The sequence below is a fragment of the Rhinolophus hipposideros genome (assembly GCF_964194185.1).
Source record: "Rhinolophus hipposideros genome assembly, chromosome: 6".
NCBI classification, from domain to species: domain Eukaryota; kingdom Metazoa; phylum Chordata; class Mammalia; order Chiroptera; family Rhinolophidae; genus Rhinolophus; species Rhinolophus hipposideros.
In genome coordinates, this window is record NC_138052.1 from 54,602,097 (window position 1) to 54,616,728 (window position 14,632).

The 14,632-nt window shown below is 36.3% G+C and overlaps 1 protein-coding gene across 5 annotated transcripts in view; it reads right to left on the bottom strand.

The window, feature by feature from the left end:
• ZNF385B (zinc finger protein 385B) overlaps window positions 1-14,632 on the bottom strand; it is a 387,935-nt gene that overhangs the window by 277,815 nt on the left and 95,488 nt on the right. For 4 of the 5 annotated variants that reach the window (XM_081052525.1, XM_081052524.1, XM_081052526.1 and 1 more), the window contains one exon: window positions 529-842. In XM_081052525.1, coding sequence (XP_080908651.1) covers window positions 529-796 — 268 coding nt within the window. In that variant the 5' untranslated portion in view covers window positions 797-842. Of the gene's footprint in view, window positions 1-528; window positions 843-1,534; window positions 1,687-14,632 lie in introns of those variants that run through there. The other variant, XM_081052523.1, reaches the window with a different exon arrangement.

Sequence of the window (14,632 nt, forward strand, 5' to 3'; positions counted from 1 at the left end):
ACCCATTTGCAAGCAGCTGTGGCTGACAACTTCCTGAAAGAATGTAACGAGTCTAACACACAAGATTAATGCTCCTTTTCTGCATTGTGGGATGTTATAAATAGAGCTGCAGCGTTTTATATACTATCTAGTAGTATGCTCCCCAACAGAAAGCAGACAAAGGAAACCTAACACAGCCTAATTTTGCAGAAAGGAGGAAAATATTGATATCACTGATCCATTTTAAACACATTTCAAAATACTTTCAGAAATGTTCACATACTATGGGGATACAGAACCAAGCCTATGGTCCAATATACAAATTCTGTGTGTGTGTGTGCATGTGTGTGTATCTAATAGATATATATTAATAATAAATACATATACTAAGAAGTAACAAACAGCTCTTGGATTTTACCTGTATGGAAAACAATACGTATTGTTACGGTAGTAGTTGTAAGGTAAAAGATAACTTTTGCTCTAAAGCCTTCATTTGCTAGAACAGAAGCCTTTCCCAGTAGCAAATGGAGCCAGGGCGCTCCCGCCTACCTGTGCTGGTGCTGCTGCTGGGGCAGGCCAGCAGTGGCCCACCTTGAGCGGGGGCCTGGGGCTGGCCATCGTTCAGCTGCTTGACGCGTTTGCGGTGGGACTTGCCGTTGTAATGGACTTGGGCCTGGGCCGCAGAGTTTAGCTGGATGTTGCACACGTCACAGAAGGAGAACAGAATTTTCTTTTTCTCTTTACTCAACTGGTCCTCAGGCCTGTCATTCTTTATCCCCTTGTCTTCAAAGCCCCGTAGAAAAGTTGCCATATTCATAATTCCATCTTCAAGATAGTTGTCAGGGCTTAAGGAGTACTTCACACTAGAAAAAAAAAAAGGAAGGTACAACTACTTGTGAAACACGTGCCTTCTTATTTTCTAGTATGATTACAATTAATTTTCATGATGTGGTTTAAGCTAAAAGTCCCCCAGCTACTCAGTGATCACTCTCAGAAAAATTCATCTAGAGTACCTAACTGAGCAAATATGGTTTTTGAACATGTGTGCCCTTTATCTGGAGCACTTTCTCCTCCACCCTTGTCCCTCGTCCCATCACCTCTCAACACCTTTTCTCTTTTAATTCTTGCTCACCCCTAAGATCTTAGCTGGAGCACAGCTCTCTGCAAGGAACCAGTCTGACCCTGGGGACAAGACAGATCTCCGGTTACATGCTCAAATAGTGCTGTGTGACCTCCCTTCATAGGACCTATCACCAGTGTATTTTATAGGTATTTGTGCAATTATTTGGTTTTGGTTTCCCCAACAGTGTGTGAGCTCTGTGAGGGCCGTAACTTTATTTCTGGATATCCTTTAGGCCTAAAATAGCAACTTTTACATAACAGGCATTAAAATATCTACTGAAGGAAGGAAGGAATAAATGGTGTTATGAATCTAGAAGTGGAAAAAAGTGTATACATAATACATACGGAGTTGACCACCTGTAAATAGACACATGTCCTAACCTGGAGAGGAGGTAAGTAACAAAGACTAAAAACACAGTAGTCTGCAACTTACATTAGGTTGTGTTCCAAAAGCCCCTTTATAAGTCAGCCAACGGGAATTTGAACATATTTTCTTATAGATGTAGTGAAACAAACTGTATTTAGGTTTCCAGATTAGCCCATAAACATCAATTTAATCTTTGATGAGGTTGAAATGCAGAACATCTAAAATACAAAATAACAGAAATACAATATATGGTAAACTAATATTGGAAAAAAAATAGCAAAGAGTGAAACGGACTAAGATACAATTCTGTTTACTTTTAAGTGCTGATTTTTTTCCTTCACTTATTTAGTTAAGGGCAAAGTGACAGATTATAAACTAAGAGACGATTTGAAAGGAGACTTTCAGTACCTCAAGAACCTGATGATTAAGACAGCCTTGGCTTCTTATCTTGTTCCATCCTACTTTAATATATGTAATTTTTCATTTTAGTAATACCAGTATTACCAGCATTTTCATACTGATCAATGTAATTATTACAATGCATACAGTTCTCAACTAGAAGAAAAAAAAAAGACACTCTCATAGAAGAAAGAGGAGAACAAGATTCGGGGAATAATTGGGCAAACACTAAGGAAAAGGGGGTAAGTGTGAGAAAGAACTGACTGAGGTAGATAGCACTGTGCCATGAGGAATGAAGCATTCAGATAAAGAAAGGCCCCAGGCTTGTGAGGGATTTCTTCCGGTGCGAAAACTCTGGGGCTTTGAGCAGTTCCATTGATCTCAGTTGGCGTGGAACTCTATAGAAAGGAAGGAGCAAGTAGAGACTTGTCCATATTTGTAGCGTTCACTAGTTGAAAGTTTAAAATTCAGAAAAGGAGTTATAGCACAGAGTATGATCATAAAAATAGATACTGGTTCTATGTATACAGTATGCCATGAAGGACTCCTTCTTTATGTTACCAGCTCAAGGGGGTTCATTTGCCTGTGGGCATGGAAGCCAAGTGAGACACAAAAAGGAGTTTTCAGCAAAGAAACTAAAGGTTTATTTTAAGGGAATGGCACCAAGCCCGGAGACCCAGGTGAGCTCAAAGACCTGGCTCCCCAATGGCGTGTAGGTGACAGATTATACAGGGCAAAATTACAAGACAGCATGGCTTAGGGGTTCTGAGTCATGTTGGGAGCTGAGTGGTTGCAGGTGAGGTAAGAGTGATGAATCATTTCTTCAGGACTTGAAGAGAGTGCTGAAGTCCTTTCCGGAGTTCCCCTCTCTGGTCTCACGGAAAAGTAGCCAAGGGGTCGTTATACCTTAGGGCTCAGGAAGAAACATAACTTAGGTCAAGATGTTATCTTTAGCCTGCCAGAGGTCCTATTAGTTAGGTGCCAGCTACTGTCTTCTGCTGCCCCAGGGATTGCTGATTATGGGGGAAAGGCTTAGTCTCTGAGGGGGAGAAGGGGAGGGAGAGACAGAGGTGATTTCCAGAGCTAGTATTTAAAACTAAATTTATTCGAAGTCATGAAGACTCTCAGTTTCACATACACCCATACACCTTATTGCAAAGTGCCATTATGCATTATACTATAGGCTAAATCATAACCAACAGAGAATTGTTAGAAAATTGCTAATTTGGGTATGTAAACCCTATTTGTCCCATAAATACTTTACCCTGATGCCACCATTTTAAGGAACTCTATTTCACAAAATTTTCTAAATGAATCTATTCCTTTCAACTCTCCACAAAGACAGTTTTCTTCCCTAAAATTTATTCAAACTATACATAAATCAGGTTTAAGCAATTCCTGTAGCCGAGTTATAAATGAAATGTTATTCGAACTGCCTAGATAGTAATATTTTTGTTCTAATTCCCTAAATCTAAATTATTATGAGGTCACAAAACCATTTTCCTCATAAAACTTTAGAAAATATCAGTGCCATATAAAAGCTATGTTCAAACATATTACTTTGTGCCTTCTCTTAAAATATTAACATTTATCATAAGAATTAACTGAACTAATTGATAAATAGATAATTTGAAAAATGAGCTCATCATGAATACATCATGGTCTATCTAGAAAATGAATCCATTTATAAAACATAAAGAAAACCAATAACCATTAACTTTGCAAGGCTAGGTCAGGCACCATCTCACTGAATCACTGACGTCTAAATGTTATATTTCAACCCAAGCAACTAAGATCCTTGACTCAGCTGAGGACTGATGACACTTTGATCTTAAAATTTAACCTCTTTAGAGGTGGGCGACCTTACGCATGTTGCTAATTAACACAGAAACAGGGCGTACATTATAATGTTCCTTTTTAAATTTGAAATATAAAAAAAATGACTTCTTCATATTTTCTTATGAAAGATAAAGCCTGCTTACCTGTGCTTTTCTGATTGCTATTTGTCCTAGAAATAAATCATGCTTCAGATTTGTTTAAATATACATATTTTAAGTAGTTAGAAAGCAACCTGTAAAATCCAATGAATGGCTATTATAGCATTGTCCTGTAAAATCCTCTTCAGTATACCAGCACCCTTCATAATCTTTATTCCTATTTTACTTTCTCCCAAAGTTACTCTCACTCACAGATGATCCCACGAGGCTCCAACACCACACTCAGGGGCACTCCAGGGAGGAAGCGATGACTGGGAGGGGGTGTATATTCTGCTCACCAAGTCCCAATTTATGAATCCTAGTTCTGGCTTCACCACATTTCCTTCCCTCTCAGGGGAAAAATCACTCCAACTCCTGTTAACATCCACTTGCAATGAAAATATATTTAGTTCCAGAGGTCTTGGGAAAAGGACCTAGAGGTGGTGAAGAGGCAAGATATCAGGGTCTCAGCATCCACTATGGTCTGAGATGATATAATTTCTAGGCTTATAATATGTGTGGCAGTGATAACATTTATAATGTCAACTTTTTGGCTAAGGGGAATGGAACAGTGAATTTAAGTGGAGGAAGAGAGAAAAATCTCACTTTCTTTTTAAACTTTTTTTAAACCAGATTATTTTAAATTATGTTTCACTTGCATAGGGCAGAAGGACCTTCAGGGGTATCCAATTTTAAGCATTCTGCTTTGGACTGCCATGCAGGCTTATCTGAAGGCAAGAGAAATCAGGACTAGACTAAGTACTCTATGCTCTTTTGGTATTATTTTATCAGATTAGGTGGCCAATAACTTAACATCCATGAGAGAATAAGATTTTGATGCAGATCAAGGAGCGAAAGAGTTGGTCCTTGAGTTGCTGCATTTGGGGGAAAGAGTTGATGGGATAATCAGTGACTATCTAAGGGGTGGTTTTTAAATATCCAGGATGTGATACATCAGGAAACTTTTATAATATAACAACTTTCTCCATGACTGACCCTGACCTGCATAGTTATCCAATTTATATATATATATATATATATATATATATATATATATATATATAATATATATATATATAATACATATGTATATTATATATGTATTATATAATAAATTATATATATAATATATATAATATATATAATAAATTGAAAATAACGGCAAACTGATTCAAAGGTAAAGACATCTCTGTTACACATTTGGAGAAATTTTTTTCTTTCTTTTTTTTTTTTGGATACAGAATTGCTGCATCAGATGGACAACATGGAAGGAGATTTCCTCACTTTCTACATAAGCGTAAAAAGGCTCTACCCCCACTCCACGGATTTCTTATCTCATCCTCCAACCCAGATCAACCAGATTTATCCACTTCCCATTCAGTCCTTAACCCCTAACCATCTGAACATCACAACTCCTTTCTAATCTTAGTGCTTCTCTTTGAAAAGTCACTATAAACACATCTTAATTGCCAAATACAAGATAATCTCCTCCTCACTGCATTTTCTGGAAGTCCTAATGATGCTCCCCTTGCCAGGATCTCTTCTTATCTCTGCATTCCTAAAGCATGTTGTTGTTTTTTTGTATAGCAAGGCTGGAACCCAACCTTGCATTATCATTTTAATCACTTCTATCATTTTATAACATTTATATAGTCTTATTACATTTATATGTATTTATTCACTTGTTTCAGTAAATGTTTATTGACTCTCTAGGCACAGAGCTGGAGGCTAAGGAAACCATAGTGAATAGGGTAGATGAGATGCCAACATGAGGGTACCCTACAGTCTAATGAGAAATACAGAGAAAACTGGAAATTACAATAGAGTGTTATAAATGTTGTAAAAATGTCTACATGTTCTTCCCTTGTCAGATTTCAAGTTCCGTGGCGATAAGAATTATGCTTTATTTGTCCGTGTATCTCCAACTTTTAAGACTATGTTTAGTACAAAGTAGGCATTTAATAAATATTTTCTGAATAAATAAATGCATTGTGTGTGGGTGTGTGTTGTGTGTAGCACTAGTTGTGAACACAGTAACCCAGGTCAATATTTTCCAATAATGGTAGCTTACAGGTAGGCTGAGTACACAGCTATTTGCATCTTGAGATTTCAGGAATAGTAATAACAGTGCATTCCCAAAGGAAAAAAATACAACCACTCATTGGAAAACTAAAATCCTAATTATTTAGGGCAAAGTCCTTCATCCTTAATTGAAAAAAAATAAAAAAGGTTCAAGTTCAAATTCTGTTGGGATAGGCCACACTCTAACCTGGGCACACCTGTGCCAACATCCATGTGCTACCTATCTGCTCTATCCTACAGTCGGCTTCCTCAGGGAATGAAGCACTGGGTTCAGGGGGGAGGGTTGGGCAAGATGAAAACACACAGATGGAGGAGATTCAGGACTGACATTGATTCTTGCCCACTTCATTATGTTGCCAATGCCTGACTCCTAAACTCCTACTTCAAAGGAGGGTAACAAGTTGACTTCTTGGGTACCAGGCTACAAAAAACACCTTTCCCTAAACAGTTTTTGGGAAAATTAAGAGGTCAGTAGTGTATCTTCATTTTGTGGTATGTTTCAGTACTTAGTTCATAATAGGATCCAGAAATGGCAAACAATATTTGTTTCAATTCAACTAGACAATCACTTATTAAACAATGAATATATAAAAACACACTATCCTTTGGCCTATGGTGGCTAAAGAAACAAATACAACAATGAACTTGTGGGGACAAAGCCCCAAAAAGCAGTTTCCAGGCTCTCGGCCTCACATAGAAAGGTGCTGGCTCGGGTAGTAAATGGCCATCAACTGTGATCAGATGGCCATCAGCTGTGGCTAGTTGGCCGTCAGCTGTAACCCGTAAGCCATTGGCCACTAATATAACTGCTGTGGCTACGCTAGCAGAGAAAAATGGGGGCCAGCAAAAGCGGATTGCAGAGAGGCAGATGCCGCCGGCAAGAATATAGTGATATGACTCCCCTACTTATGGCTCCGTGGGTGTTCCTGTTTGGCCTCACCATGTCCTGCGTTCTTATGTGGAGAGCGGGAGCTGAGACCCCCACAGGCCGCCCCGCACAACACATGGCGCCACGAGCAGGGTGCCCCGCAGGACAGAACTTAAAAACAAGGAGCTTAAACTAGAAGAAGCAATCACTCTGCTGCTCCTTTTTCAGGAGAATGAGTATGGAGAAGTCTTTGCACAACAGTCCCCAAAGTACTCTGAGCATACTTCCACAGCTTTTTAGCTTTATTATATCGGACTGAAATTATTGCTTAGGATTTGATTTCACTATACAGTTCATTTGCCTCAGATGTTTTTTTTTTTTTTTTTTGTTTTTTTCTGATCACCTGCTGACACTTTGCTGAGTGGTAGTGAAATAGATTGTAATGGGGTGTTCTGGCCTAAAGTGAATCCCAAGAGATCCTGACACTGATTGCTGAATAAGAAAAAATGACATTGTAATGCTTCTAGCAGTTCCGTTTCCCTTGAGGAAACTATTCGAATTCAGTTTTGGGGGCACACCGCTCCTTTGTTTTGGGGAAAACATCTTAGAGGATCTTTCAGTTAAGTGGTGATGTGAAAATAAAGCATGGACATGGAGATCATAAGGCTCCAAGGAGCTTAATCTCCTTTTCGTGATCACCTAAAAGGATGTTTTCACTGAGGCTCTGTTGCATCTCTATAAATTATCTTTTCTTTTCCATGTTTTCCCCTGTAAGTGGGTTTACATTGTATTGTCCCTAGAACTTTTTGTTAGATATTGGGAGATGAGTGTGTTTTCTTGTTCAGGCACTTAACCACAGGAGATGGGTGGAGACTGGAAGCCAGGAAGGACTTGAATGCATAATACTTGGGAAATAAGAACATCCTGAGAATGCTGAACCTCAAACTGGACTATACTGCATAAGCCCATGTTTGGGATCATTTCATATTAATAAACTCAACTTTGGGGAGAGTACTGATGTTGCTCTGAATTATCTTAGGAACTAAAGGAAAAGACCATACCTCTGTGGATGTGTGCAGGATTGCCACAAAAGGAAGAGATTTTTTCACTGTCAGTCTAAAAAGATTTAGACAGGCATAAAAGAGACACTTAAAAGGATGTGACTATGACTGTTTCTGGGCCTAGGGGACAAACATGAGAGACTTTTCCAGGCATTTCCTTTGTGGGGAAGTAAATTGATCCCTGAGACATGGAGATGGGCCTGAGCCTGGGCAGAGAAGACTTTACAATAGGGAACTCCTGCAGAAGGCTTTGGACTGTGAACTCAGAGAACCTCCATATCTAGTAAAAACTGTGGAGTTCTCCACTTGTATTTTTTTTTTTTTAATCCCAAAAGCCATCAGTGAAGTCATACAAACATCTCAGCTGATCCTCCTATTACTGTGGAGAATTGCGTGAGAGTCTAGAATGGCACTCAGGGTTAAAACCATACATGGGAAAGCAGCAGCAGTAGGCTGAAAATCTTATTGGCCAACAAAAGAATGATGAGAGCACTGAATCCTAACCACTAGACAACCAGGGAACAATGGGGTATTACGCAGCCATAAAGAAAAAAGAAATTTTACCATTTGCAACAACATGTATGGACCTAGAGAACATTATGTTAAGTGAAATAATTCAGACAGAGAAAGACAAATACCATATGATCTCACTAATATGTGGAATATAAAGAAGAGAATACATAAATGAACTAATCAGAAACAGTCTCAGAGACATAAAGGAAAAACTGTAGGAGTGGGGGTGGGGATAAGGAGGAAGGTGAGGGGATTAGAAAGCACAGCCAATAACCACAAGATTGCCACGGGTTACAAAAGTCAATTTGGGGAATGTAATCAATAATGTTGTAAAGATTTTGTAGGGTATCCAATTGTCACTTGTCTCATTAGGGAGTCCACCTCAGGGGAGATATAGATGCCTGATCACTGCACTGTACACCTGAAGCTGAAGCTGAACAATAATGAATGTCAACTATAATTTTATATATACATATAGTTACAAGAAGGGGAGTACAGCATTAGGAATAGAGACAGTGGAAATGTAATGGCTGTGTGCAATGTCAGAGGGATAGTGGATGGGGGGAGAGGGGTTGTCACTGTTTGAGGGATATAAATGATAAATGTCTAACTAGTACATTGTTTTGTGCACCTGAAACTAATTTAAAAAAAGAAGAAAAAAAAAAGAATGATGCAGTGGGGCAGAGCCAGGCAGCTGGTTAAGATGTTGAATAACAACTGTCTTGGAGTATCTCACGCACTCAAAAAAGTATGCAAGAGGGCAAGCTGGTAAAATATTGAAATTCTTGCATCAAGTAGGGAGAGATTTAAACTATTTTGAATTGAGTAATATGCTAGGTAAATAGCCTGGGGCATTTGAGTTACTTAACTATAAATAAAACAAGGTGCTCATGATCCTTGACAAAATAAAATAATTGCTAGAATTAATTCAGCTGAAGTTCAGCTTCAGTCAAAAGCTACTAGATAATTTGACCTTGGCCTTTAGAAGGCCGAGTAGTTCAATGTTTATATAGCTTAATGCCTTTTCTGACACTCTTGATCTTTTGAGTGGTCCAAGTTACCATAATATACAAATAGCATAAAAATATCAATAATGAGAACAAAGAGTACTTTATTCTTAATGCCTGAATATCAATTTCAAATACATATGAGCATTTCATATAAAGCTAGGATTGAAAATATCCTTATATGCTTAATACACTGAGATTCTATCAAAAGAAGAAAAAATACATATTTCTTATTTCGAGAATAAACCTAACAGACATATACAGAACAGTCTATCCAACAACAGCAAAATACACATTCTTCTCAAGCACACATGGAACATTTTCTAAGATAGACCATATGTTAGACCACAAAACAGTCTTAGCAAATTCAAGAAGATTGCAATCATACCAATATCTTCTCTGACCACAACAACATGAAACTAGAATCAGTAGCAAAAAGAAAACTGGAAAATTCATGAAAACATAGAAATTAAACAACACTCTCCTAAACAACCAATGGCTCAAAGAAGAAATTAAAGGGGAAATAAAAACATTCTTGAGATAAAAAAAAAAAATGGAAAAACAATATACCAGAATTTAAGGGATGCAGTTAAAGAAGTTCTAAGAAGGAAGTTCATAGAAGTAAATGCCTACATTAAGCAAGGAAGATCCCAAATAAGCAAGGCAACTCTATGACTTAAGGATCTAGGGGAAAACAAAAAGCCCAAAGTTGGCAGAAGAAAGAAAAGAATAAAGGTCAGAGGAGAAAGAATGGAAACAGAAAAACAATTAAAAAGATTAACCAAACTAAGAGTTGGTTCTTTGAAAAGACAAACAAAATTAACAAAGCCTTAGCTAGACTAACCAAGGGAAAAAGAGAAAGGATGCGAATAAACAAATTTATAAATGAAAAAGAAGACATTATGGCTGATACTACAGAAATACAGAGGATCTATGAGGGGTTACTATGAGCAACTATACATCAACAAACTGGACAACGTAGAAGAAATGGAAAAATCTTAGAAACATACAACTTACTGAGACTGCATTAGAAAGAAATACAAAATCAAAAGAGACCAATTACTAGTTAGCAGATAGAATCAGTAATCAAAAATCTCCCAACAAAGAGAAACCCAGCACCAGATGGCTTTACTGGTAAATTTCACCAAATATTTATAGAAGAATTAACACCAATTCTTCTCAAACACTTCTAAAAATTCAAAGTGGAGAACACTCTTAAACTCATTTTACAAGGCTAGCATTACCCTGATACCAAAACAAAAAAAAGACACTACTAGAAAGGAAAACTACAAACCGATAACCCTGATGAATATAGATGCAAGAATTCTCAATGAAATACTAGCAAACCAAATTCAGTAGCACATTAAAAGTTTCATTTATCATGATCACGTGGGATGTATCCCAGGGATGCAAGGATGGTTCGATATTTGCAAATCAGTCAGTATGATACAACATATTAATAGGATAAAAAATCATATGATCATCTCAAAATAAGCATAAAAAGCATGTGACCAAAATTAAATGTCCATTCATGATAAGAACTCTTAACAAATTAGGCACAGAAGGAACATATCTCAACATAATAAAGGCCATATATGACAAGTCTATAGTTAACATCATTCTCAAAGGTAAAAGGTAGAAAGCTTTCCCTCTAAGATCAGAAACAAGACAAGAGTGTCCATTCTCACTATTCCTATTCAGCATAGTACTGGAAGTTCTAAATAGAGCAATCAGGCAAGAAAAAAGAAATAAAAGCAACTAGAATTGGAATGAAAGAAGTAAAATTGTCTCTATTTGCAGATAACATAATTATACATGTATATATAGTCACCTGATTTATGATAAAGATGATAGTGTAATGATGAAAGAATCTTAGAAACATACAATAAATGGAAACTTAGAAACATTTCAATAAATGGAATGGGTTGATTGGATACCCATATTGGAAAAAAATATCTTGACTCCTACCTCACACTATATAACAATTGTAGAAGGACTGAAGATCTAAGTGGTTCAGGAAAAATAGTAAAGCCTTTTAAGGAAAAGATAAAAGAACATTTTCATGACTTTTGAGTAGGTATAAATATAAAAGGTATCAACCATGACAGGAAAAATTATAATTTGAAATATGTTAAAATTAAAAATGTTTCTTTATCAAAAGACATCACTGACAGATTAAAAAGACAACTCATAGAACGGGAAGATATATTCTCAATATACAAGTATATATCCAACAAATGCATTGCATCCAGAATGTATTTGGAAATTCCTGCAAAACAATAAAACAGCCAACCAAATCAAAACGATCAAAGGCCTTGAATTCCCCCCCCAAAAAAACAAAATCCAAATGAGCAATAAATATATGGAAAGGCACTCAACCTGAGTCATTAAAGTAATACATATTAAACCCACCATGTAATACCATGAGGATGGTTAAGATGAAAATGACAGGAAATACAAAGTGCTTGATGAGACAGTAGAGCAACAAAAACTCAAACATGGCTGGTGAAGTATAAATTAGCACAAATTTAGAAAACGGGCAATATGTACTAAAACCCAGCAATTCTACTCTCATGCATCCAACAGAAATATATAGTCATGTTCACCAAATGTACAACAGTCACTAGAATGTTCATAGAAGCACTATTTATAATAGACCCAAACTGAAAAGAATCCAAAGGGCCATCAACAATCAAACAGATAAATATGTTGTAGTATATAATTCCCATAGAGGAATAACATACAGCAATAAGAGTGAATGATTTACAACTACATGCAACAACATAGAGGAATCTCAGTAAGACTAGCAAAAGAAGCCAGATCAAAAGATTTCCAATTATATGACGTCATCTATTTAAATGAGCACAAAGCCATGTAAAATTAATCCACACTATTAGAAGTCAGGTCAGGTTAATCATCACTGTGGAGGTGGTGATAATGATTTAAAGTGAGCATACAATGAGCGGATAGTGTTCTGTATATTCAACTGGGTACCAGTTACACAGGTGTGGTCAGTTTGCAGAAATTCATTGAGCAATTAACTTATAATAGGTATACTTTTCTAGACGTATTATTGTATTCAATAAATGTTTACAAAGTAATGTGTTCAACATTAAAAAAAAAATGAGAAAAATTGTAAAAAGAAAATAATGCCCCCTCAAACCTACTACCAGAGAGATAAACATTTTAATTTAGAGTAAATTTGCTAGGTTTGTAAGACTCCAATTATATGTTTATAAAAATCTAATTACTGTATATACAACTTTGTATCTTGCCTTTTCATTTCACATATTATAAACATTTTTCCATGCATTAAATATTTATCTTTAATATCAGTTTTAATGACAGAAAAATATTCACTCTACAGATATAATTTAGCCAAACTGGAGTATCATTCCTGGGATATGAAGGACCCCAGGAGGACAAGGGCAAGACCAGGGAATGTTAGGTAACCCCTAAGGCTTGGGGAGTTGTTTCTCCCAAACACCTCTACATTCGAAAGAATCAAGGATTACCTAAAACCATTTCGTTTTCCCTAAACACTTGGGGTGGTGGTGGTATGAGTCTTTTTTTCCCCACTTTTTGACTATTTTAAATACTCCTGGAAAATATTGTTTTTTGTATCTCTGTCTTTATGCTTACCCATGATTATTCCATTAGCATTATTTCTGGAAAGTAAAATTCCTAGGTTCACTTTTGATACATATGACTACTATGACTTCAAGATAAGTTATACCAATTTACACTTCTATCAGCAGTATATGAGAATGTTTATTTCCCTGCACCCTCAGCAACACTGAGAAAGCTGCTGAAAGAATTCTTAGTCTATCTGACAAACACAGCATGTTTTCCAATGCATTTATGTGACTACTAAGATAATTGGGCAGTTTTTCATATGCATATTGACTATGTATTATGGCTTTTATTTGTGAATTTCCTATTTATGGCCTTTGTTTTTTTCTTTTTTTAATTGGAGCTTCTCTCTCATTGATTTGAAGAGATTTTTTATATTAAACACATTAACTCTGTTTCTCATACTGAACAGATTTTTCGATTTAATTTACCTTCCATTTTGTTCATGGTTTTCAGATGTACTTAACTTTTTACTTTTAATGTCATCAAATCTACCTACCTTTTCATTTATGACCACTGCCTTTAGTTTAGAAAAATCCTTTCCTGCTCTGTGTTACAGAAATTCTTAATTTTTATATTAAGTAGTACATAGGAGATAGAGTTTAGGGCCTCCACTGGATGCCTGAAAACACAGATAGTACTGAATACTATGTATATATATATATAGAGAGAGAGAGAAAGAGCACAGTAGTGGAACTTAGATCTAGGGGTTGGATGTTAGGTTCAGAGGTGTTCATTATATCTTGAATGGATGAATGAATAGAAACCTACTAAGTTTTGATTGCACTGTATTGCCAAAAACCCCACAAGCCCAGCCTTAAAGAACTTGCTGGATCCTAAGCTTGCTCCAGCAGAAAGCAGGTTGTATGAGCCACAACTTTCACTTTAGATGTAACCAAGGAGAATGACAGATAAGGAAAAATAATGATAACGATGGACACAGAATAAGCTAGTGCTAGGAACCATGGAGAATAATGGACAAGAATGTCCGGGGAGAAGAATCAGGGTTTAATTAAGAAGCGATTTTTTGTTCCATTTTATATACAGATATGCATATATTAGACACACACATATATATGCACATACGTGTGAGCATGCTCACACCCACGTACACTCACTCATGTATTTCTATACTTATGAATTTTAAATTTAGCAACTTTCAAAGATAGTAACCATGATCCTTAGTACTAGCACATCAGCCCCACATAGATGATTTCAGGGGTCATGTGTTTCATTTTAAATTCATGATGTTATTTGTTATGATGTTATTTGTTAGTCTACAGCACATTTGTTATTTGTTAGTCTACAGCACATTTGTTCTGTTTGAAGCAGTTTTATTGTCAATTTAATTTTGATGAAAAGATGCAAACTAAGATGAAAATATTTTTGAGAAAATTTTGAGGACTAATAGAAGGGAACAAGTCGGAACCACTACCATCTACCACTACCATATAGTATATATACAGTATATATAGTACATATAGCATATATATAGTATATATAGTATATTGTTTTCCCTATACATACCCATGATAATGCTTAATTTATAAATTAGAAACATTAACAGATTAACAACAATAAATAATAAAGTAGAACAATTACAATAATATAAGTTATGTGAATGG